The 26,407-nt window shown below is 43.7% G+C and overlaps 1 protein-coding gene across 3 annotated transcripts in view; it reads left to right on the top strand.

The window, feature by feature from the left end:
- The window catches only part of FGD5 (FYVE, RhoGEF and PH domain containing 5), a 154,780-nt gene that overhangs the window by 109,794 nt on the left and 18,579 nt on the right, over positions 1-26,407 (top strand). For all 3 annotated transcript variants that reach the window (XM_074957599.1, XM_074957598.1, XM_074957600.1), the window contains exons 9-14: positions 3,689-3,739; positions 5,870-5,928; positions 14,135-14,206; positions 15,789-15,857; positions 23,068-23,151; positions 24,270-24,349. In XM_074957599.1, coding sequence (XP_074813700.1) covers positions 3,689-3,739; positions 5,870-5,928; positions 14,135-14,206; positions 15,789-15,857; positions 23,068-23,151; positions 24,270-24,349 — 415 coding nt within the window. The remainder of the gene's footprint in view (positions 1-3,688; positions 3,740-5,869; positions 5,929-14,134; positions 14,207-15,788; positions 15,858-23,067; positions 23,152-24,269; positions 24,350-26,407) is intronic.

The raw sequence follows: 26,407 nt of genomic DNA, 5'->3' as shown, positions 1-26,407 counted from the left end.
GAACAATGGGCTGGAATCTCCAGGGAGGAACAATCTGTTTAATATATAATAGAGAAATTATCATGTATTAATAGAGATAGGCCTGAGCTACAAATGTTTATCTAGGTCTGGAGAATGATTGAATTGCACACTGGACAGGCCACTGGGGGTTAATAGCAGCTATGGGCATTGTGAAGGGAGAAAGACCCCTATTTAGTGAGATCATGCTGAAGTGTAACTGTAGGATTGGAGTGTGCAAAGTCAGACTCTTGTAAGCCTCATTTTCCTGGATTTACGCATATTGGTATCCATGGGTAGGAAAGGAAGCATGCCCAGAAACTTGTTGTCAGCACATATGTTTGATTTTACTTATGATGCCATTCATAGCTTAGCCCATACCTGGGTCACTTAAAGCTAGAGATGATCCCAAACCAAAATCCTGGAGCCAACACCTCTGAACTCTGGAAAAACTCCAGTCTAAACTTTGCCACACCACAAAATCTCTCTTTATGCTTCCCCCTATCCCTGACATAAGTCACACTCTATAGAATGCTCTTTTTCTCCTCAAGAATGTCCCCTGAGGTTCTGGCTCCTTGTGGCTGCTCCTTCTCATCCTGCCCACTGCTAATCCACTCCAGCCAAAGCTGCAGTTTGTGGGAGGAGCAGCCTTTCATACAGAGATAGGACCCAGCATCATGTCATGAACACTCAGTGCGCTGGATTAGGATATTGAGGCTTCCTATAAGGGAACAGCAGTGAATTAGTTGGGGAGGGAAGTGGTGAAATGTAACAGCACAGCAGAAGTGGTGGAAGGTCAGTGCATCAGATGGAATCACAGGAAACCAGAGATCATTAGATGTAAAGAACCATATTGGGTGTATGTATGTGTCTGGGTGGGGAAAGATGGGAGATGACCAAAGTGTGGGACAGGGAGAAGGAAGCAGTAAATCCGTCCCATACTCAACAGCTGATAAAAGGAAGAGCATATTAGAGGGACTCCTATAAATGCACCAGAACAAAGGGATTGTCTGAAATTATATTCACAGCACAGATTAGCAGCAGTTTCATCTTGCTCCAAACACATTGATCAAAGATGCAACTCATTTTTCACAGCTGTTTCTGCTTTTTTAGTAACAGTGACTCAAGTGAGCACTACATACCAGTAGGAGGATATTTTGGACTGACTTGCTTCCCTCTCTGGGTATATCTACACTAGGCAAGGGAGCCTTTCAAGAAACAGCAGTTGCGTGTGACATTTAGCTGTCTTGCTTTGTCCTTATAGAGGTTTAGTGCATCCATACAGCAACACTATTCTGATAGAATGGATTTAGTGTGTCCACACACACAGTGCCCCTTATCACCACAGTATATTCTGGGACTTCAGGTGCATTTAATCCTATGGGAGCCAGCACTATTGCTGAGAGTTTTAGGGCAGTTATCAAACACAAGGAACTGCATTGTCAGACAAAGTTAGGAGAAGCAGTGCAGCTGCAATGCTTGTGGCTTCCCATTCACACTTGGGAGAAACTATTGTAGATAGTATTGTAGATATCTACTGTAGATAGCACTGGTTCACGCAAACATGAGATAGTCTTTGTTCCGGGCATTGCAGCCAACTGGTATAACCAATGCTTGTAAATCACCGAGGATGGCTGTTGCATGCAGATACAAGGTATTGTATAGGCATTGCAAGACATTCTAAACACTGGAAAAAGGCTAATGTAGTGCCCATCTTTAAAAAAGGGAAGAAGGAGGATCCTGGGAACTACAGGCCAGTCAGCCTCACCTCAGTCCCTGGAAAAATCATGGAGCAGGTCCTCAAGGAATCAATTCTGAAGCACTTAGAGGAGAGGAAAGTGATCAGGAACAGTCAGCATGGATTCACCAAAGGCAATTCATGCCTGACTAATCTAATTGCCTTCTATGATGAGATAACTGGTTCTGTGGATGAAGGGAAAGCAGTGGACGTGTTGTTCCTTGACTTTAGCAAAGCTTTTGACACTGTCTCTCACAGTATTCTTGCCAGCAAGTTAAAGAAGTATGGGCTTGATGAATGGACTATAAGATGGATAGAAAGCTGGCTAGATTGTTGGGCTCAACGGGTAGTGATCAATGGCTCCATGTCTAGCTGGCAGCCGGTATCAAGTGGAGCGCCCCAAGGGTCGGTTGCAGTGGGGGAGATTTAGGTTGGATATTAGGAAAAACTTTTTCACTAGGAAGGTGGTGAAGCACTGGAATGTGTTACCTAGGGAGGTGGTGGAATCTCCTTCCTTAGAAGTTTTTAAGGTCATGCTTGACAAAGCCCTGGCTGGGATGATTTAATTGGGGATCGGCCCTGCTTTGAGCAGGGGGTTGGACTAGATGACCTCCTGAGGTCCCTTCCAACCCTGATATTCTATGATTCTCTGAATGGGTGGCTGCAACAGTTCATCTAGTTTAGAGAAGTCATGGATGCTAGTAGATGCCCTCGGATGATAGGACAGGCAGGGTTTGTTAAGGTACAGTCATTCAATTTCTCTGCACAGTGTGAAAAATAAAATACACCGGCTCTTATGTTCACAACTAGCTGTTTCTACCCAGATAAGGAAAGGTATTTAATCTCAACACTCGTTGCCAATTACTGTGCTACCGCCAAAAGGAGTTGCCCACATTAGTTAAATGTCTCTAGCCAAGTGCAGAGCATGCAGCTGGGAAAGGGAAACCTAAATACGGCATGCCAACACAGCACATTACCTCCCTGCCAGATTAGGCATTGAAAGGCACAATAGCAGACGCCTCCTAACCTTCCAGAATCCAGATGAGAGACCAGTACAGTTAAGAGGTGTGGGAGGGTCTGGAAGAAGTTGAACTCACATGAGCGGGGGAGACTGAGGACGGGGGTGGGGGGGGGATGTAGATCTGATTCTCAAATGTAAATTTGGGGGCTTGCATGAATCAAAGAGCTAATTTAAAAGAGTCGATATTTTCAGGATTGGGATTTTATGAATAAAAGCACCCAGATACTACAGTGATGAGGGTCACATAAGGAACTAGAGAGAGAGAGAGAGAGAGAAATACCCTGACTCACACCAGTAGCCCTACCAAAGCCAATGGAACTACTTGAGTGAGTAAAGGTTTGCAAGATTGGCCTTTAAGTAAGATTTCTATTATATATAGTTTACAGAATCTATTTTCAAATTTTAATTTAGCTCCAGTGATCATTACTGAAATTCTCTATGTCCAGAACACTGGAACGTTGAGAAATATTGAATTGTACTACTATGTCCACATAGTCCATTTTCCTATGAATATAGGAAATCAGTAATTATATCTAGTACCATGCTTTCAAATGGGAAAATAGAAAACATTCATCAGAAGATCATTTATTATCAAACTGTGTCACACTCAGCAGCTTCTCTTGGCTGAGAAACAGGGAAACATTTTAGTTAGTTCCAGTTACGAGGTTTTACACCTGCCATGTTTTGCTTTGAATCTCAGATTTGAATGAGTCCAAAAATATCAAAAACAAAAATTGGTAAAAAAAAAAGCCAGGTTTAAATCTGGAAGGAAATTAAATCTGTCCAGACCTCCCTTTGTTTCCTATATAGGTGATTTCATAAAAGAGTAAAGGGTTATGGGATATTATGTTCGTGTGTTTCAGCTAGTCAAACCAAACTCTTTAATTATCTGGGAATTTACTGGGTGTTCTATATCTGATTGTTTCCTACAGATTACTTGAATAACCTTTGTCCTGACTCTGCAGAGTATGAAGACACACAAGGTAATTTCAAATGGCTAGAAGAGAAACTTTTATTTAGTATTATAAATAACTAGCAATGAGATCTGTCCCAGGAATATGTGAATGAAGCCCAGACTGCAATGGCATAGGTCTGATCTGAGGTCTCACTGCTAATTTAGGGGAGATTGCCTCTCCAGTATAAACTCTTTGAGCAGAGACCATACCTTTTTGTGTTTGTACAGGGCCATGTATATTAATTATTATTAATACAACAACTTATGGCATGACCGACAACTCCCAATGGTATCAGAGCAGGCTGTGTCTGACCAGTCATACATTCAGAATGACCAAACTATATTATGAAAAAATCTGCTAAGAAAATCTGAAACTTCTGGATAAAAAATGAAGAGGTCTGATTTTTCTAATAGGAAAAAATATTGGCCAGAGTGATGCTGTGTTCATTCGTACAGCATGATCTCAGGTTGCATGGGCCTGACTGTTCTCTTACACAAGTGTAAATCAGGAGTAACTCCACTGGCGTGAATGGAGTTTATAGCAGTGTATAAATGGTGTAAGTAAGATCAGACTCAGGCACAATGAGTTTGAAAGGCACAATATAAAGCTGCATTCTGTCCTGTTTCCGTATTTCATATGGAATGGCCTGAGGCAGGGTCTTCTCACAGAAATGGAAGTTCAAATTCCAATTCAGCGGCCGGTCGGTCATTTCTGGTCATTGTCAGAGCCCTATGGTCACATTAACAAGGAAACTTGACCCACTTTCTAATACTGTGAGGAAGAAGGAGGAGGCAACCTTTCAAAGCAGGTTTGAGGTCATGTGCAGGGCAAGTGAGAGGGAGGTCAGACTGCTGTTGTCTGCCTCCTACCTTGCCTCCTCAGCTTGTGAATAAATAAATAAAGGCAAGCATGAGCCACAGAACTGGGATCCAATCCCATATTTCAAAAACTCAAAGTTCTGAATTGTTTGGGCTCAGCACATTGGGCTAGCCAGAGAATTTTAATCCAGATCTGTATTTAGGGATTCTGGAAACCACCTCCACCTGCCCAAAATTCAAGGTTGATGAAGGATTGGTTCATATCCAGCTCTAGAACAGAGAGCAGAGCAAAGTCTCTGACAGTCCCTTGCTACTTCACAAGCACAAGCAGTAAAGATCTGGAGGTTAAGATTTGGGGCATTCCTATAGCTCCAGCATGCAGAGCCTACAGAAAGAGAACTGAGTGAACATAAGCATAGCTCAGACTTTTTGGTTCATTCACAGAGCTCAGCCACCAGCTAAATCCTAGTCCAGTCTTGGCATACCCATGCTGGGTATGATATTTCTGAAGTGAAGTGGGATGGCCTGATGTGTTTATTTGCATGCCATTACCCAGAATGAACTTGCAGCTCACCATTGTTTTGCACTGGTGCTGATGCTGCAGAGGTCTGGAATCAGCAAGAAGGCTTGGTCTATACTTGTTCCTTGAGCTCTGACCAGCACACGTACACTTGAGAGACAACGTATCAAAATCAGCTTGTTCAAAATAAAGAACAAATGAGGTGCTCAGCACCTATCAGGATATGGTCTTCTAGTTGCTTTGGAATAATCTTCATGGGCTACTCCCATTGAAGTCAGTGGGAGTAGTATGAGGTCACAGGGGGATCAAGGCTAATGTTATATTAATCAAGCAAATACTGTTCTCGGCCCATCCAGTGTGAACCTGGAGTAACTAAATTGAAATGAATTGGGTTACTCCTGATTGACCTTATATATAACTGAGAGCAGAACTTGGCCCACCATTTAAAGCACTAGCCATAAGCTAAAGATAAACTGTCATGCTCACAAAAAACTGCTACTGGAACATATGTCACAAGATGATTTGGTGAAATTCAAAAGCACTTAAAGATGGTCCCATGAGCTTTCTTGTCTGGGGCAAGCTTGGCTCATGGTATTATAGCAAGAGGGAGACAAAGGGAAGGAAAGAGGGGACCCGATGTGGCAAGCAAGTAGGACTGTTTGGGATCCTAGTTATTAAGGGCAGCTTGCCCCTGAAGGTGCCAATGCAGCTTAGCCAATGCATTTCTTTAAAAGATGTATTTATAACAAGGTGGGATATAGGTTGCTTTTTCTAACCTCTCATGTGCTTTGTGCCTTTCTGTGTTGCTTCACCCCTCAGCTGCCTTACTCATTGTCTCTGAAATTACGGACCGAGCCAACGACAGCATGCAGCAAGGGGTGAGTTGTGATTTGATGATTGGTACTGTCTTCTCTGTGAGTTTGCTGAGGAGTGTGTCACCCCACTGTACTATCCCAGAAACCCAGATCCTTTAGCCGAGGGTAAGTACTCCACGGTGTGCTCCAGATCTAGGCTCCATGGGTTAAATTCTGCTCTTGTTTATACTGGAGTAAATCTAGAGCAACTCCACTGACTTCAGTATATTTTGCAAGATGTAAGCCAGTGCACAATTCAGCCCAAAGTCTTTGTTTTCTCTTTGGCTGTGGGTGTGTTAATATTGCACACTGAGGAATGAGTGAGTGGGACACTGTAAATTTCATGGACTCTGCTTTCAATCTGGGATGTATACAGGTATGTAACCTTAGTTGAAGACATCATAGGTCTGATCTTGCTCCCACTGATGTTAACAACCCTGATTCTGAACTCACTAAGGGTATGTCTACACAGCAGAAGTTGTGCATGGGCTAACCTACCGGCGCTAGCTTGAACCAGGCAGCGTGGGTAACAATAGCCGTGACAATACCACAGTGTGGGCTTCAGTGCAGGTCATAGAAGCCTGGCATGGACCCTGGGTATATATTCGGCTTGCTAGCCAGATCTGAAACCCATGTTGTGCTGTCTTTACTGCTATTGTTGCTTGCGCTAGCTGGATTCATGCTAGTTTGAGCAGGCTACCCTGTGTACAGCTTTTACTGTGTAGACATACCCTTATGTGGGTTATAGGTTTTTACTAATGTATAATTCCATTGACTTCAGAGGAGTTACTCCTGATTTACTCTCATGTAGATCACAATCCAGTACAGTTGGACAAGATTTTCAAATATAGGATCCTATTAGATTAGGTGTCTAAATACAGATTTAGATATCTTAAATAAATTATCTGATCTTCAAAAGTGCAGAGCACTCAGCAGCTCCCATTGAGGTCAGTGTGTGTTACTAGCACCCTGTGGCTGGAGATTAGAGCCCCAGGAAGTTAGCAAAGATAGTCTGCAGATAACTGTTCTTCTAGCCATTTGCTCACAGAGAGCAAAATCCTGTTTCCGTGTAAGTCAATAGGAGTTTTGCTATTTACATTAGTAAGAAGCAATATCAAGTTCAGAATACAGGAGGTACTGGGCTTGATCCTGATCTTACATATATTGGTTTTATACCAACGGAACAAGTTCCACTTGAGTTATTGGTAACTAGTACTTTCCCATTGGTTCCAGTGGAGTTCTTCCTGATTTACATTGGAGTGGCAACATGATCAGGGCCACTCTGGTTCTCTATACTGCATTATACCAGCCATTTTTATCTTATATAATTTGATCGGGGGCTCAATGCTGTCCTTGGATGCATGTTCTCAATTCCATTGACTTTAGCTAAAGCACAAGAGACAGAATTTAACCCAAAGAGACAATTAAGAGCACCACAGGTTTCTACAGTGCCTTGAAACACTGCCTTAGAAATACCTTCACAAACCAACATAAAATATTAATAATGCTATTTGTGAAGCACATGCTCCTCCTCTTACCAAGGCACTCTGGCCTCTACACTAACCATTCAATTATTATTATTATTTTATTATCAATAATATGTAGATTTTAAGGTCAGTGACCTTCTGTATACCTTGTGGCTGAAATGAAGCATTTCTTTTAGGAGGCCTCTAATCTGAATTTAAAGACTTCAAGGGACAGGGAATATATCATATCTAGGGTCTTCCCAAATTCACGGCCATGAAAAACTCATCACAGACCGTGAAATTTGGTCTCCTCCTGTGATATCTGGTCTTCTGTGTGCTTTTACCCTATACTATACATATTTCATGGGGGAGACCAGCGTTTCTCAAATTGGGGGTCCTGACCCAAAAGGGAGTTACAGGGGGGTTGCGGTATTGCCACCCTTATTTCTGTGTTGCCTTCAGAGCTGGGCGGCCAGAGAGTGGCAGCTGTTGGCCAAGTGCCCAGCTCTGAAGGCAGCGCCCCGCCAGCAGCAGCACGGAAGTAAAGGTAGCAAAACCATACCATGGCGTCTTTACTTCTGCGCTGCTGCCTTCAAAGCCGGGCGGCTGGAGAGTGGCAGCTGCTGACTGAGGGTCCAGCTCTGCAGGCAGCAGCATAGAAGTAAGAGTGGCAGTACCATACGATGCCAGCCTTACTTCTGTGCTGCTGCAGGCAGTGGCTCTGCCTTCGGAGCCGGGCTCCCGGCCAGCAGCCGCCATCTCTAGCTGCCCAGCTCTGAAGGCAGTGCCACCACCAGCAGCAGCTCAGAAGTAAAGGTAGCAGTACTGCAACCCTCCCTACAATAACCTTGTGACTCCCCCCATATCTCCTTTATGGGTCAGGATCCCTACAATTACAACACTGTAAAATTTCAGATTTCAATAGCTGAAATCATGACATTTATGATTTTTAAAATTCTGTGGCCGTGAAATTCACCAAAATGGACCGTGAATTTGGTAGGGCCCTAATCATATCCCTGGGGAAGCTGTTCCAATGCATATTTACCCTCCCTGTAAAAAGTCACATTTTATGTCCCGTTTGAACTTCGCTGACTTTAAATTTCCAGCCTTGGGATCTTGTTATGCCTTTGTCTGCTAGACAAAGAACCCATTAGTACCAGATACCTTTTCCCTGTGTAGGTAATTATATACTGCCATCTAATCACCTCTTGCCCGTCTCTTCAGTAAGCTAAATAATAATAATGATGATGATGATGACAATCATTCATACTTCATAAAATGCACAATCCAAAAGATGAGCAAAATAGACAAACATCCTTGGCATCAATATGGAAAGGAAGAGGAGAATGATGTGAATTAAAGTATCAGACAAGTGCTTTTGAGAAAGGTTTTATTTTCAGACAATGATTTTAAAAGCCCGTGATTTTAAAGGTGACAAAATGGATGGATTTAGGCAGAAGCTATGGGGCATGAAATCCACCCCTTTGGGGCTGCCACAGCAACATACTTGTCACCTGCTGTCCTAGGGATTCTCTAGGTGCCCTGCCAGCATGAGGAATGAGAGCCTTTGGTAAGAAGTGGAACCCCAAGTGTTCAGCATGTAAATCCACATTGAACAAAACATGAAGGTTTCATTTTTAAAAGATGAAAGACAGAGGAAAAGTGCAAGCAGCTCTTTGCAGCAGATGAGTCCTTGGAGCCAAGAATGTCAACTTTTGCTCACATCTGGCAAGCTCTGATGCTTAGGTTTAAAAGTTGTGTCTCTGATATGCGCACCAAGGCCATAAACACGCCAGCATTTTCACGAGCTGTTTAACAGCACAGATTTCAGTGACACTCTCCTCATGGATCGAGACCAATCCTCCGCCGCAACTTTTAATGTTTGTACAGCAGAGAGATAGGCAGCAGGTAAAATTGGTCCTATGTTTCTGAAGGGGAGAAACTGCTTTAGCAGAACTGCTGTGAGCAGTGCTAGGGGAAGAGACTGAAACTCTAATCCAGCTCCCCTTGAAGCCAATATTAAAAGCTCCGTAGAGTTCCAGAGGATCAGGACTGATCCCAACATTTTTTGCCACATGACCTGAGCAGGTTTCTCTGTTCATGCAGAGATGGACTCCAGCCACGAGAATTGGATCGGTAGTTTTAGAACCTAGGGTTTTGGTTTGCCCTGATAACGTGCACCACAGATAGAGGCCATTTGCAAAATTCTGATCTCGTTGTGAACATCCCAAAGTTCAGGGATGTTTGGATATGTGATTTTTGGTGTAAATCCATTTCCACTTCTTTGTTTTAAAGTTTATTCCTTTTTCTTTGCCATCTATCTGGGAACAAATCTCTGTTATCCCTTAGTACAGCAGTGTCACACATCTGGCCCAATTAGTGTATGTATGTGACCTCCCATGACATATTCAAATTCTGCAGAAGCTAAACCTTCATCTTAAAAATAGCACCAGAAAGATGAACTCTTCTATACTTGGAAGCATAGATTCAGTTCCTATACAACTGGCTCCCTAATGCCTCCCCTCCCCCATTTCCTCCCCTGGAGGGCACATCAGAGAATCTGGGCAGCATCTGGAGATTCTTTGGGCATTATAGAAGTGGTGGACTGTATAATTTTTGCTGATTAGGAGTTTATTTCAGAACCATTTCCTCTAAACTTCTATATTGACTTACTTTATTTTTATCATATTATTATCACAATAATAATATCATATTATTAAACCAGTGACATGGAAGAGATTAAACACAATTTCCTCCTTCCCCAACTTCTGTAAATGCACTTGGTTTTTTTGAGGGGCAGGTTTCTTGAGAGTCAAATTGCTGGTCTTGGAAGCTGTATTCCCGCTATCGTAACCCACTCATATACAAGCAAACACAAATCCGCAGCTCCTTCTTCTCTTATTCATAGATTATCAATACAAAGCAATTAACAGCTGACTCTAACTACAGAACAGACTCAACAGAGTCATTCCGAATACAATATTAATAACTTGACGTGTACCTGGATGAATTCCTAGACTATAATTTAGACTTCGGATAGGAGGGAGAGTCCTGTTGGTACTAACACATTATACTACACTTCCAAATCTAACAGGAGCATTGAATTACAGCCTGTGTTTTCTATGGCACACCAAGCATTAATTTATTAGCTTTTTCTTTAATGGTAACAATACTCTAGCACCTTTTCCCCTAGCAACTTTTATCCCAGGAGTTCAAAACACTTTACAAATATTAATTAGCCCCACAGCACTCATGTGAGGTAGGAAAATATTTGCATTTTACACATGCACGAATAGAAGCTCAAAGTAGACCACTGTCACACAATATTAGAGGCACCTATTGCTCTAAGTAAGAGGCATTCAGGACTTTGAGCTAAGAAAGGGATGTATTACCCTTTAAACCTCTACAGTCTATTACAGGTCCTGAGGCACTAAGAGTTATACATCATAGTTGCTGTTAACTACTGGTAAATTCCTAAGGAAATTTGTCCACATAGACAAAATGATAATAACTTCATTGCCTTATGGAAGCTGTAGTTCATGGCTAAGCTAGCCAGATATGAATTTCCTACATCTGCAGTATTAATTGGGTGGTGCTGTTTTTTGACTCCTGGGTCCTAGCTTGTAAATGTGAATTGGAATAGGGAGAGTTATTAGCATTGTTTAATGTAGGTTGAATGGGATGGGTCAGAGTATTGGTAATAGACTATGAAGTCTTTCACTTCTAGGTCACTGGTTTGAATCTTGACAGAATAAGCACTAAAAGTAATTATCATTTATGGCTGTTTGGTTGAAATGAGATTTTGAATTTTAAAATATTAACAACTTGATTTGTTTTGCTTGAAATTAGGAATGCTTGTTCATGAAAATAGAATGATATCCTGATACTTTGCAGGCTTGTGAGCAAATAAAATCCTTGGAATACTACTCACAGTCTTGAGTGTGTTGCTGATCTGGGCTGTTACACGGTCTTTTGGAAAAACAAAGCTTTTCAGTTTAGTTTTTAGTCTCAATTTAGGACTGTAACTTTTAACAGGAAGTTAAACCCATTGCATTGGGCAGGACAAAAACAAGCCATCGTGAGCTGCAGCACATCATGTCCTGTCTCAGCATTGAGACATGAAGACATCACACTGGCCTGAAATATTTTCAGGACATTCTGAAGGTCCTGAAGACGAGACTGCAGGATGCATAATGAATAGTGCCTTCTGAATCTGTATCGACAAGATCATAGACATACCTACTTTACCCAACTCCTCTCTTTGTCAATGATCCTAAAAGAATATAAAATGCACTGGAATCATCACTAGAGGGACTTATAAGAGATCTCAGTTATACCCATGCAATCCCATTGACTCTGATATTTAAGGAATATCCTGATGTAGATCAATGAAGGGTGAGGGGGAGCAGCCCATTGTCTACCAGAGCAGAAAACTGCAGTCAAGACAGAAAAGCTGTTAGACAATGGAGCATTTTCCCCTCTTTGCAGTGACCTGCATCAGGATGGTCCCAAGGCGGATGTCGGACTCTGTGGCTTGCACAGATGTATAGCTGAAAATTTAGCCCAAAAGCAGTTAGTTTGGGCAGCACAGTCCTAATTTTTAGCCCTGAATGTATCCCAGTGAGGTCCCATTGCTGCAGCTGGGCAGCTGCTTTTGGTCTCCTACTGCAATAGTGATCAGAAGAAATCCTGACTAAATCGCCTGAGCTTCTCATCCAGATCCCTTGGTATCCAGGATTTCAACAGTACCATCTGCCAAGTAAAAAGGGGCTGGGGAGGGTGGAGTGTCACCCTTAACAGAGAGGAGACCTGAGATGCTGATAGAGACTCTTTACCAAAGTTTTCAAAGCATGACAAGAATTAAAACCTCTTCCCTTCCCGCAGCACAAATAAGTGCCTTCTGATTGATACCATTCCTTTAATGGGAGCATCGGTTTGCTTAGATTCATTTTATGTGCCGAGTGCTAAGTGAATACAACTTGCCCCCGCTCATTTATTGTGCCTGTGCTGCTCAGGCCAGGTAAGCAGGGAACAGTATCAGACTTTGGTAATGAGCTCCCTGATCTTTGCAAGGCTTTTGAAAGGAAGGACTGTGCTCGCTAGTTAACCTTTCAGACCCCTGGTACAAATCTATTAATCCTGAATGCAAAAACCCCAGATAATCCTAGCAATGGTTCTAAAGTATAAAGACGTGCTTTCAATTACCCTTGTCACCTCAGCAAGAGCAGCTATTTGGTAAAAGGAGACAGCAGTGAGTGGGCCCTTAGGGGGTGTATTTACGGGAGAGGGGAGCAGCATACTTTGCCTCCAGCTCCTGGCTTCCTGGGTTGTGGAGGAAGAATGTCACTACAGAGCGTAATGTATCCATGTATTTATGGACTATAATGTGGATAGAAAGCTGGCTGGATCGTCGGGCTCAGTGGGTGGCAATCAATGGCTCGATGTCTCGTCGGCAGCTGGTATCAAGTGGAGTGCCCCAGGGGTCTATCCTGGGGACGGTTTTGTAGAACATCTTCAATAATGATCTGGGTGATGGGATGGATTGCACCCTCAGCAAGTTCGCGGCTGACACTAAGCTGTGGGGAGAGGTAGATATGCTGGAGGGTAGGGATAGGGTCCAGAGTGACCTAGACCAATTGGAGGATTGGGCCAAAAGAAATCGGATGAGGTTCAACAAGGACAAGTGCAGAGTCCTGCACTTAGGACGGAAGAATCCCATACACTGCTACAGGCTGGGGACCGACTGGCTAAGTGGCAGTTCTGCAGAAAAGGACCTGGGCATTACAGTGGACAAGAAGCTGGATATGAGTCAGCAGTGTGCCCTTGCTGCCAAGAAGGCTAATGGCATATTGGGCTGCATTAGTAGGAGCGTTGCCAGCAGATCAAGGGAAATGATTATTCCCCTCTATTCGGCACTGGTGAGGCCACATCTGAAGTATTGCGTCCAGTTTTGGGCCCCCCAGTACAGAAAGGAGGTGGACAAATTGGAGATAGTCCAGCGGAGGGCAACAAAAATTATTAGGGGGCTGGGGCACATGACTTATGAGGAGAGGCTGAGGGAACTGGCTTATTTTGTCTGCAGAAGAGAAGAGTGAGAGGGGATTTGATAGCAGCCTTCAGCTACCTAAAGGGGGGGGTCCAAAGAGGATGGAGCTAGGCCAGTGGAACGACTGAGCTAGGCTGTTCTCAGTGGTGGCAGATAACAGAACAAGAAGCAATGGTCTCAAGTTGCAGTGGGGGAGGTCTAGGTTGGATATTAGGAAAAACTATTTCACTAGGAGGGTGGTGAAGCACTGGAATGGGTTACCTAGGGAAGTGGTGGAATCTTCATCCTTAGAGGTTTTTAAGGCCCGGCTTCACAAAGCCCTGGCTGGGATGATTTAGTTGGTGTTGATCCTGCTTTGAGCAGGGGGTTGGACAAGATGACCTCCTGAGGTCTCTTCCAGCCCTAATCTTCTATGATTCTATGATCAGTAATGGGCACTGTGTTGGGATAGGAAGTGGCAAGTGGGAGTGTCATGGGCAGACAGATGTATGGTAACCCAACCACAGGTGGGGGAAGCAGCTCAATAAAGCCCCACAAAACTGTTAGGCCCCAGTAGGTCAAAATCCCATTTGGCCCTACCCTGTCTGGGTGTCTCTGCTTTGACTCCAAACTGCTTAATGTCAATGTTATCTCTTGGTGGGGAGTGAAGGGAGGGTACGTCTGCTTATCTAAAGAACAATCACCATCCCACCTCCTAAACTCTCTTTTTCTCCCTCAGGAAAACTTGCAGAAGCTGGTACACATTGAGCACAGTGTCAGGGGGCAAAGCAACCTCCTCCAGCCAGGAAGGGTGAGTGCTGCAGTCGGACCTCCTGTGATAAGGACATTGTTTTCCACCAGCTTTATTTCTGTCTGTATGGATGGCAAGCTTTCAGACCTCATGTCTACAGGTGTTGTTTACTGGGCCGTTCCGATAAGAGTTGAAGCCCTGTTTTATGTAAAAGGCCTTCACTCTGCCAGCACTGAGACAGACATGCCAAGTGTCTCTTCTGAGGAGCGACAGGAGCAGCCCCTATTTTCTAAGCAAAGTAGCAATCAGTTTCCCAATGTAGCTGTCCCCAAAGCTCACCAATACAGTGTATTTCATTAGCGTCACTATCGTTTTCCCCATAGTGTCCATGTTTAAAGTTCTCAAGTGCTGGCAAGTACAGACCGTTGGCCTCGGAGCTTTGCAGTTGTATTTGGCTGGGTGAAGAGCCTGGAGTGAGGGAAAATGGCGTGTTTTCATTATTGTTATTCTTCTCATTCCCCAGAGGTATTTTTCATGTAATATATAATTTATAAGTGATACAGAAATAGAAGTGTCACATACAGACACACACACACACTGTACCTAAATATCTCTTCACTAGCTTTGCCTTGTCTTCCACATTGGATTCAAGCTGCTTGTCCTCACTTTCAAGCCCTCACAGTTCAGCTCCCCTCCCCCCATCCCTCTGCTTAATCTTCCTTTCTTGAGCGCTACAAAACATGAAACTTCCCTTCAGTATAACAACATCTTAAAACAAAAACTTTAGGTAACTCTCAAAACGTGCATACTACTAATCTAAGGAACCGCAGAATCTCACCATTGCAGCCCTCATCTACCTTTTCCTCTACCACGCTAGGTAATGTTTTAACTTGGGGCCTGATTTTACCATCCCTAACTCATGAGATTTGCAGGATTGGGCCCTTCAATTGTAAACTATTCTGGAAGGGAACACTAGGTCAGATCCTGATCTCAGTTACAGCAGTGTAAATCTATACTAATTCCATTGACTTCAACGGAGTGACTCTGGATCTACTCTCGGGTTACTGAGATCAGAATCTAGTCCATTGTCTTGGCTGGTGTGAAAAGGAGCCTATGTATCTGTGGTACTGTATAAATAATAATAATTATATGGGGAGAGAGACTGTTTTTTATACACACACACACGTGCATATATGCTGTGATTCTAATACTCTTACAGCCCATGTTCAGCTGGTGTTTGTTGGTTCATTCTCATTGTAGGGGATATTTAAAAGGTGAATGTCCTTTTCTCGGAGTCCGTTAAATGTTGGCTCCACTACCCTTGACAGAGTCTTTTCTGTATAAACACAGCTGATAGTGGGGAAGCGAAGTAAGCAAGAAACTGCCCCGTCCCTGACAAATGTATAATACTGGTATGAAAGTAAATGGTAAAAAGGAGCAACACTGACACTTGGCTGACCCATGACAGATAGGACTGATCTGAATAATGAATAGACCTCATTGTCATGAGGAGGATCCGGCTAGCAGAGACAGGAGTGTTAGAATCTCCTCCCATAAAGGCAAAAGCATTTAATGCCCTCCTTTCACTTTGAGGGGTGTTTGGTGTTCACAATAATGATACTGATAATGTTTCCTCCCTCAGGAGTTTCTGAAAGAGGGAACACTGATGAAAGTGTCCGGGAAAAACAGGCATCCCCGGCATTTGTTCTTGGTAAGGATATTTCATTGGTTTGTTGCCTTTCTCATATCATATCATGGGTTTCCATGACTACTAAGGAGACTGGATATGGCCCTGAACTACAGCTGAACTTGTGCACATTGGGGCTGCCAGGTAATTTAAATAGTACCGGTGATATAACGTATTGGCATGTGTGAATGAGTGAGAGATGTTGACTTCTAGGATGTAATTTTCAGAAGGGCTCAGCACCTACAACTGGCACCAGAATTTCAGAAGAGCTCAGCACAATGGAAGTGGTTGTGTTGCAGGGCAGCATTTCCTCTCTGACTTTGGACTAACAATTAACTCAGTTTCTCCTCAGCTTGAATATCCCAACCTTCCAGCCTAGTTTGGTTGCTCCAGTGACTTGGCCTTCCAGCTGTGTCATTAAAGAAAAAAATTCACCCCTTTCAGGGTATCCGAGTCCAAAACACACACACACACGAGTTTTCCACCCCCAATCCCAAGCTGGGCACAGCCCTTCCTGCCTGAGGGTCCATCTGTCTTCGCTCTGGGGAACTTCAGACACTCTTCAACCTATGCTTTGGGCTTTGCTCTCACCTCTCAGGCCCTCCTGGGCTCCTCTGAGACTCTCCCTGCTCTCTACCAAGCAGTGACTCTCAGGCCTTCCTACTTAGAGTCTCCCTTCTCTCCACAAGTTTCTGTCTTATCTCCATACCAGAAGGCTGGACTTAGCAACATGATCTGTCTGCCCCGTGACTGTTCATTTTCTCCACCGAGGAAGGTGAGCTAAGGGTGTCATAGGTGGAGCTGGACCAGTCTCCCCTTAAAGGGCCAATCACCCTGTGACAGGCTGGGTGCTGAAAACCAGACTCTAACTGGGGGAACTGAGAACTTGAAAATCTGCCCCTGAGCTCTTCTGAAAATTTGGTCCCTAGTGTCTGACCAACAAAGAGGATAAGGAAGCCACTACTAGCAAGAGCTAAAAAAAATTATTTTGGCTCAAGCCGTAGTTTTTGGAGCTCAAGGATGTGAGTTCTAGTCCCAGTTCCCCATTTGTGCATGAGCGTATGGTATCTAGTTATTATATCTGTTGTCTGTGGCGCATTCTTTCTTTCTGGAAACATAGCATCTCTTCACATTTGGCTCGAGGAACTGCTGCCCCAACATCTTTTCTAATGTGTTTCTTCTTCTTGTGTTTTTTTAACATTCATGATTTTCCTTTGTATTAGACAGTATTGGCTAATGGCTAGAGCAGAGATCTGGGGATCAAGACTTCTGGGTTCTATTCTCAGCTCTGCAGCTAGTTCACTCCATAACTATAGGCAAATAATTTTGCCTTTCTGCATCTAATTTCCCACCTCTATACCCTGGGGATAATGATACTTACTTGCTTTCTAAGGGCTTGTGATGCTTAATTTATTGATGACTGAAAAGTTCTTTGAGATCCTCAAAGGAAATGTGCCATGGAAATACTGAGTAGTGTTATTACAATACAGTGTTGCAAAATTTAATTTAAAGTCATAAGATAAATGCCTAGGATACTGTATTTTCTGCAGATTTTCTAAATATTGAACAAGGAAATTTACACTGGGGCAAACATGAAAATGGAAGAATATTTATACCAAAGTCACATACTTTGCCATGGATTCTTCATATTTTCTTTTCAGATTATTATTTCATAGTTTTGTGAAAAAGCTTCCTTGCTTACTGCTCAGCTTCTCTGCCTGCTTCATCATGAGAGGCTTGATTGATTTTGTGTGGGACACTATGCTGCCCTTCTGCTTCTTAGATGGCCTCATTGATTTCTGCAAAACTCAAACTTTTATGTATTAGAAGTAATGGGTCTAGCCAAAATCTTCATGATGTGATATCACTGCGATGCTCTTTTGTTGAATCTGCCTGGACAACCTTAAACCATAGCACTACTGTGCAAACCATAACCAGTTTTACGTCTGTGACAAAATTGCCATTGATTTCAACTGAACCAAGATTTGACCTGAAGAGAGAGACCCATTCAGCTCTTTGGTAGTTAACTCTGAAACCTGCTGATGCCAGTGTGAATGTTGATATTGTTAACTGTTTTACTGCTGATTATTTTAGCAGAAATAACCAGCTGTTTTGGTCCTGTGGGTGGATTTGGGAATTGTGGACAGAATTTGAGCAGAATGCCATGATGTTCATATGGTCATAATTTCACTATAGAGACATCATAATCTGTGGCCATTACTATTACGGCAGAACCACAGGACCAAACAGGAGGAGCAGGAATCAAATAGAGAGAAAATCTACTTTAAGTAATAAACAGGGATAGCAGAGTAATTTAAACTCGGGTGAAAGGTAAACTGAGCCAAGTTTCAAATAAGATATACTTGAAAGCTTATCCTCAGCTTGAAAGTCACAGAGGCAGAAAATACTACCAAAATGAACCAAACACTGAAATAAGTGTAAAGTTGTTATTAGTGGGCTTTGAGGTGGCAACTTCCAGTTGAGGAACAATATCACGCTTCAGCTAAAGATTCTGCTGCTCGAAACTGGGTGTCAGCTGCAGGGAGTGAAATAATCCCTTGGCAGATGGAGAGATTACATTAAGTGTAGCCCAGTGATTCTCAACCTGTGGCCCATGGGCCACTTGCAGCCCAATCAGCACATAGCTGAGGCTGACGTGACATCCTCAGGGCCATACAGGTAGTATATACACTGTGTGATTGCAGCCCATATAACACATAGAGAACTGCATATGCAGCCCACAATGGTAAATAGGTTGAGAACCACTGCTGTAGCCCATGAAAAAGGGGGGGAATGATTGCAAAATAAAATAACTCAAGTTAAACTCTGAATGTGTTTTCATTATCTCCCTGTCCCCAGTAATACTGCAGAATCTGTCATGTTACAATCACTCAGTGGGTGTGTTTACTGGACTATTTGTCCTGTTAAACTATCAAGGAGACTGCTGCACAGCTCTGGCACTTATCTCATTCTTGATATATAGCACACCTCCTATATGAGCCCTGAACCCGTACTGTACATCTCTGCCAACGCAAGCAATCCTGGCCTGCAGCACCTCATCCAACCACCAGCACGGGATATGTATCCATATTACATTTGGCTCTGCCAATGCACTTCATCCCTGAGCTGCAGGGCCCTGCAATACCAGTCCTGAGGCCCTGGCTCAGGGGTCCATCTCAATTCTGACCTCCAGGAGCCCCTGCTGTTCCAGCTTCGGAATCCTCTGGATTTGACTTCTAACGGTACTAGCAAAAATAACGTAATACTCTTCCAAAGGAGGGGAAAGCCTAGATTTTAAAATCATCATTCATTCAAAACCCTGAAAATTTTCTAAAGGCGATATCCTAATCCGATTGAAGTCACTGGCAAAACTCCAGGGGGACCAGGATTTGGCCTGACATGTTTTGTAAAATGTAATTTTCAGATCCTTTGTGGATTTTTTATGGTCCCTAGTGTGTCAATTGCTATGCCAAAAAAGAGCATTAAAATGGGATACATGTGATTGGGTTTTGCTTTGTTTTTGTTTGGATGAAATAAGTAAATATGCCTGAATAGACCTAAAAAAAAAAAAAAGAAGAAAGGATTGGATTTCAGATGTCAATTCTGTTCCCATTGACATCAAGTTAGGCCAAATCTGAGTGCTTTGCAGAACCTCACCCAGAAAGCACATGCTGGAGCAAAAGCCTGAGAAGGGATTTTATCCCCCAATTTACCCTAGGAATAAATCAAACTAAAGTTGTGGTTAGAACACGCTGTTAAAATGGTGTGTGTATGTGTGCCATGCCTTATGCGTTTGCAACCACACTTTGTGCAAGTCTTTGTGTTGTGTGTATTTGTGTTCACATGTGGGGCATAGGTCTGTAATGTGCATTTTTGTGCATATGTATAAGCATGTGTGTGGCATGTACATGCATGTATTTTATGCAGGTATGTAAATGTGCATAAGTTGATGAATGTCTGTTGTGCGTATTGCAAGGCTACTGAAGCTGGCTGTCTTGTGTAGGCTGATGGTATTGTTGAATCTGGCGTTTCCTGGCAGGATGTTTGGTGTGTTTTGCTGGGCGCCTGTTTCCTGAGTCCAGTCTCTGTTTACACGGATGTTGGAGCCTCTTTGCAGAGAGCACAGAATGGGCCGCTGAAGCTGGCAGGCCTCCTAATCGCCCCCCGACTACGGGACTCTTCAACTCAGACACTATCTCTTATCTCACACTTCCAAGAATTTCTCTACAAAAGCTGCTTGTGTTGGACGTGAGGCGGGGGAAGCTGCCATTGACTGGGAGATTTTGTTCAACACTCCAGACAACCAGGCTGGAGTTTAGCAGGATTCTGAGAAGTGCAATGCCATCCCAACTTCAGGCTCAGTCTTGCACCCTTGAAGTTCATAGGAGTTTTATCATTGACTTAATTGGGAGCAGTATAGGGCTCTTAGAGAACAAACTTAGGACAAGCAAATGTGTGGCAGAAGTTTCTGGAGAATCAATGCACTGGATGTAGTTAGTACTAGGGGTGTGTGAACTTGTTTGACCTAATTTTGAATCCACTTGAACATCATAGGTTTGGAAATTCAATGTGAACTCTAATGTTATTGGGTTCACATCACACTTAGAAGGGACTGTGATGAAAGAAACAGAGGGAGAAGAGTTAGAGCAGGGAATATGTTCACAGACAGCAGCCAGGATTTTCCAAGGGATTGGGGCAGTTTGATCTCCTCTACCGCAAGACAGCCAGGGAAAGCAGCAGGCAGGGCAGCGCCTCTGTGCCCCTTTTACACGGCATCCCTCTCCTGGCAAACAATGAAATATTCGTCCTAATTTCATTGCAAGGAGTCATTGCTAGTGGGACCTTATGAGAGATTGGAGCCACATTTCTCCTCTGTATGCAGCGTGGCAAAACAAACTCCACCTCCAGTGGGCAATTACAAAACAAAGCCATCGTCAATTATTAATAAAATCTTGGGATACTAATCAGAGCTGCCATGGCAACAGTATGCACTTGGGTTTTTTAAAAATATTTTTTTATAAATAAAATAAACAGGGTTTGCTGCCAAAGAGGCACAGCAATGCAGGCTACAAAGATCCTATGTTTTTTATGAGATTTTTGTGTTTGTGTGATTTAGTGCCCTTCATTCGCTGCCTTTTCTGTGGTTTGGAATGACCCCGAAGTATGTGGCACTGTTAACTGGCAAAGGAGAGGACTGCTTTCTTCTGTAATCCAGTAACCTTTGAAAATTCACGGGATGCTTTCACCCCCAACTCTCTGGCAGAATCTCCAGGTGGAGGTGAAAGTAAACAGAAGAGAATCAAGGTCATTTTCAGATGATAATAAAAAAAACAAATCTTTCTTTTTTTAGCAATTGCTGCCATCCCAGCTGATACTAACTTCCATTAAAAAGCTCATCCCTTCAGTGAGATCATGCAAACAATAGATTATTCCAACTGCTTTTCACTGAACAGTTTATGATAGGTTTACCTCCCTTAACCTCTCTGATCCCCAGTTTCCAATAGGCTGTGATGAATTCCATTCCGTCGCTAGCACAGCCCTGGTTAAACTGAGAATCATAATATGATCAGTACAGTGCAGGTGTCACTGCGCTGATTAGATTAATGTTAGCACAGATGGTAATTTATGAAGCAATAAGTAAATGGTATAAAAACTCCATGACAAGCCATTTGTCACCCAGCTCTATGGAAATTCTCTTGTTATGCCATTAGAGGAGTAAACACTTCACTTCAGAATAGAGAGACTACAGCTTGAGACTTTTCTTCCTCCTCAGAGTTATAGTTTCAATGTAATAATAATACTTTTCATCTGAGGATCTCAAAGAGCTTTACAAATACTCATGAATTAAGCCTCACGACTGAGAAGTAGGCACCCCCATTTTAAAGATGGGCAACTGAGGCACAGACTTGCCCAAAGTCAGACAGTGGCAGCGCCAAGAACAGAACCCACAGGTGAACTCCTGACCCTATTGAAGTCAATGGGCACTTTGCTATTGACTTCAGTGTGGCCAGGATTTCACCTACGAGTCCTAACTCCAAGTCTCCCTTCTCTAGCCACTAGAAACTGTTCCATCTCTGCAGGAAAGCTGAACCACGACCTTCTAAGAAAATATTTAGAGGGTCCCAAAGGTTCCATTTTTTCAGGCAAGGGCATTGGTGGGAGCAGAGGAGGACAGAAAAACATTTAGGGCCCAGCAAAGGAAATGACCAGGCAACAGCTGAACTTCTCGTGATGTCCAGTGCCAATGACATTCTTGTGATCAGGAAGGGGGTCAGCAGGGTTCAAATCTAGATCCATTGAGCCCAGCAGAGTTACACCAAGGATGAATTTGTCCCTTTGTGTGTGAAGCTATTTTATAAACAAACAAGTCCAGGCAGGAAGAAGGGACTTTAAGTAGCAGATGGATTTTTCTCATAAATGAAACAGAGCTCTCTCAGCCCTTTGGTGTCTATCAGATGCAGCACAAGCACTCAGTGATATGGTGGTCTGTTGAGGATAACCCAACAAGCATTAAGTCAGACCACACTAGGGTGCTGGAATACATCACAATAGGGCTCCTGGCACCTTCCCTGAGATCATTGCAACTTATATCCACATTTCACTCTGTTTTCACTGACGGGCCACAGTGAATGGAAGACCATCTGATTCTGTGGGGTCTGTACATGCCAAGGCCCAGCCCTAATCACATTTCATTGGCATTTTCATTGAGGAGATAATACAAGGTTGTTCACAGCTCAGTGTGAAGGATGACGTTTTCAATACTAGGGGATGGCATCTCCACTGCTTTTCCCGAGCCTCTTGCACCCAGTCTCTCAAGATTTCTCTGATGGTGGATGCCAGAGTTTCTCCAAGTTCTGAGTACTAATGTGTATGTGCAATGGCAAGAGCTCCAGAGCCGCAGGTTCAAAGGGGGTTAGCCGGGATGTGTATGTGCTGAGATGGTGCAATCAAATCATCTGTAGCCTTTCCCTTAACACAAACAGCCATTCCACCTGCACTGAGCACTTAGTAATTAACAACAGTCGAAATGTGCCTGAACCAAAATCCAAACACTCTTGAGCTTTGTAGAAGTTTGGATCTGGGTCTGAACTTTATGGCTCATGCCTGTCTTTAGTAACAATTCATGCAATTCGTTAAGTCACTGCTGGCTCTGGGCATCCCTCCCACCCAAGAATAATAGTTAGGCTTGCAAGACATATTGCAAATTATTGATTTTGCCTTTCTCTTCATATAGATGAATGATATTCTGCTGTACACGTATCCCCAGAAGGATGGCAAATACCGACTGAAGAATACCTTGGCTGTGTCCGGCATGAGGGTAATGCTTAGTTCAGACCACAACCTGGCATTAAAGTTTATTTGGGGCTTATTGGCTGCCTTGTTAATGCTTTGCCAGTTTATGTCTCCCTTCCAGTTGACTGAAAGGAACAAGCGCATTTTATCTAACGAGTCCCTTGCCTGTTCCAGGAATTAAAGAGGAAAATATAAAGTACACAAATAAAAGAATATCTAAAAGGTTGCAGATTAGCATGACTGCCTCATTTGGGCTGGTGATGAATAAAGCAAACCAAACTCAGAGTTACTTTCCAATCATGACTTTTCACAGAAGCTAAAGAGGGAAAAGACATCCCATCTAGTCCTTTCCCCCTCTCCCTGTTCCCAACCAATGCATGATTGTTCCCTACAATATACTAACCAGGGTTTTAGCACCTCCTAAAAATTCACACTCATGTCATTCCCTTCTCTGGGAGCTTTCATGTCCATCTCCTTCAGCCTATGGGGCAGACCACCCTGTTACACCAAGGCTGAAATGATTAGCTGGAGATACTCTACGTTTTCTGTATTCCACCTGGCATGTTGAAGGCTGAGTTTGGAATCATGCTGGAGAGCTGGGGGTTGGGTGTGGGTTCTGTACTTGAGATGGAATGAGATCAGCATGTTCATCTAGGGAAACAGTTGCGAGAAGGTGCCACAGCTGAGAGGAAAGAAGGCCCAGACTGGGGACCTGTCAGGGGTAACAGGACATCAGACCTGAACACCCCTTAAGTTTGGATTGTTTTAAATCTAAATCCTAATACACATTTTGTCCCCTATCTTTATAATGGGCCAAACACAAACTCTGGCTATACCTGTCTCTATATCCAAGACATCACCATAGTATCTATATGTGGAACACCCCCCAAATTGGCAATAATATGGACCCAGCTCGATCAGCCCAACTGACCCTGCACCCCATTGTCACATTGTGCTGGGCTGCCCACTACCTTGTCCCCACTAGCCTCTTAGCAACTGAGAATACTGTGAGTACTAGACTTTGATGGTTAACACTCAAACTGTTGGAGCTTCACAGATCCCTGTGCATCAAGAGTTTTACCATATGCTGACCATAGATGGTTTAAATCACTCGTCCTTCATTTACATGTCATTTGTTTCTAGGTCAACCGCCCAGTGACAGAAAAAGCCCAAAACATCCTGAAGATTGAATATGCTGAACACTGCCTGAACCTGTCAGCAAGGTATTGTCTCATACCAGCCATGGCAGAGGGTGTTTATTTTAGCTATATCTCTAGACCAGTCCAACTACTGTCCAAGACTTAATTGGTGTCCCACTGTTTCTAAACTCCATTTCAGTCCATGCAATTGTGACAGATAATGGCCAAGTGCTTGATTATAAAGAGGGCATTCATTTCAATGTAAGGCTCATAAGACACAACTAATTCAACACTTATAATGAGTAAAAAGCTGGGACTTAGCACTTGATAAGATTTGAGCAGAGTAGAAAATCCATTTCTAATCAGTCTGAGCCTTCTTCCTTGATCTTTTACAACTTTTTCCCTGTCACACTGAGAATCCAGCTTTGTCTACCTCCCCTTTATAATTTGACTTGTCAGCTCACATCACTGGGGTTACCCAAGGGCTAATGAAAAATAGTAATTAGCTAATTCCACGCCATAGATTTAAAGGCATTTAAAGGTACTTAAATGACAGTTAAAACAGAAATTAAACTTTACCGACAATGTAATGAGGTCTTTTTGTTAAAAGGAATTTTCCTAATGAGTTTGGACAAAGTTGTACTGATCACAATCAGGGAGGGTGTTCTGTCTTATGATCACATACTGACAGCAGCAAGAATTTGTACATCAATTTCTGAGCTGGAGGATAGAGTATACCGTGTTCTTCTTGGTTTTAATTCCAAAGATGTCTTGCAAATTTGGTGCAGAGGGACAACAACAAAAAAGGGGAAGTATATGATTTTCAGATACATTGTTTAAAATTAAAATAATTTAGTCTCAGTGACAGTTGATCATATTGATGCGGTTATCAACGTTTTGAGAACTGAAGTTCCCATCTCAAGTCTCCACCTACAGTATGGCTGGAAGCACAGCAGGCTTCCCCGAATGGCATGCAGACTGGAACCAACCTAATAGACTGGAAGGGTGTTTTCTTTTCAACACACTTTGAAATCTAAATCCTTCTCTTACAAGGAACATATGTCATCTGCGCCCACCGCTCAGAACCCTGCCAAAGCCCTTGAATTTGGTACCTTTTCACACTAAGTAATAACATTTTTGATACTTTTATTATCAGTATTGGATGCCGATCCAGTGCCCCAGAGGGTCCAAACTATGCATCTGCGCTACCCACGGTCAGTTAAAAAAATAGGTGGTATATGGATTTGTGTTGGCTGGGACAGTAAATAACTAGACACCAACCGCCTTAGTGTAGAGAAGTTCTAGTGCAGATGAAGCCCACGTGTCAAGGCAGAGATTTACTTTGCGGCATACTGGGAGCTGTGCCTGGAATTAAGGTTGCCAGGTGTCTGGTTTTCGACTGGAACATCCAGTCAAAAAGGGACGCTGGTGGCTCCGGTCAGCAATGCTGATCAGGCCGCTAAACATCCAGTCGGTGGCGCAGCAGGGCTAAGGCAGGCTCCCTGCCTGCTGTGGCTCTGCGCAGTTCCCAGAAGCAGCAGCCTGTCCCCCCTCCAGCTGCCTGGCCGTGCCTCCACATAGGAGCTGGAGGGGGGACATGCTGCTGCTTCCGGAAGCTGCCGCAGATAAGCACTGCCCGGATCCTGCACTCCTGACCCCCTCCCACACCCCAACCCCCTGCCCCAGCCCTGATTCCCTCCCATCCTCTGAACCTCTCAGTCCCAGCCCGGAGCACCCTCCTACACCCCAACTCCTTATCCCCAGCCCCACCCCAGAGCCAGCATCCCCAGCTGGAGCCCTCACACACCCCTGCATCCCAACCCACTGCCTGAGCCTGGAGCCCCCTCCCACCCTCTGAACCCCTCAGCCCCAGCCCGGAGCCCCCTCCTGCACCCCAAGCCCCTCATCCCTGGCCCCACCCCAGAGCCTGCACCCCCAGCCGGAGCCCTCACCCCTTCCCACATCCCAACCCCCTGAGCCAGCCCGGTGAAAATGAGTGAGGGTGGGGAGAGAGAGCGACAGAGGGAGGGGGGATGGGGTGAGTGGGGGCGGGGCCTCGGAGAAAGGGTGGGCCTCAGAGAATGGATGGGGCAAGGGTGTTCAGTTTTGTGCGAGCAGAAATTGAGAAACCCTAGACTGGAT

The sequence above is a fragment of the Natator depressus genome, chromosome 7, assembly GCF_965152275.1.
Source record: "Natator depressus isolate rNatDep1 chromosome 7, rNatDep2.hap1, whole genome shotgun sequence".
Lineage (NCBI taxonomy): Eukaryota > Metazoa > Chordata > Testudines > Cheloniidae > Natator > Natator depressus.
Note: the sequence above shows the minus strand (reverse complement) of the source record. Positions and strands in the feature narration are given on the sequence as shown.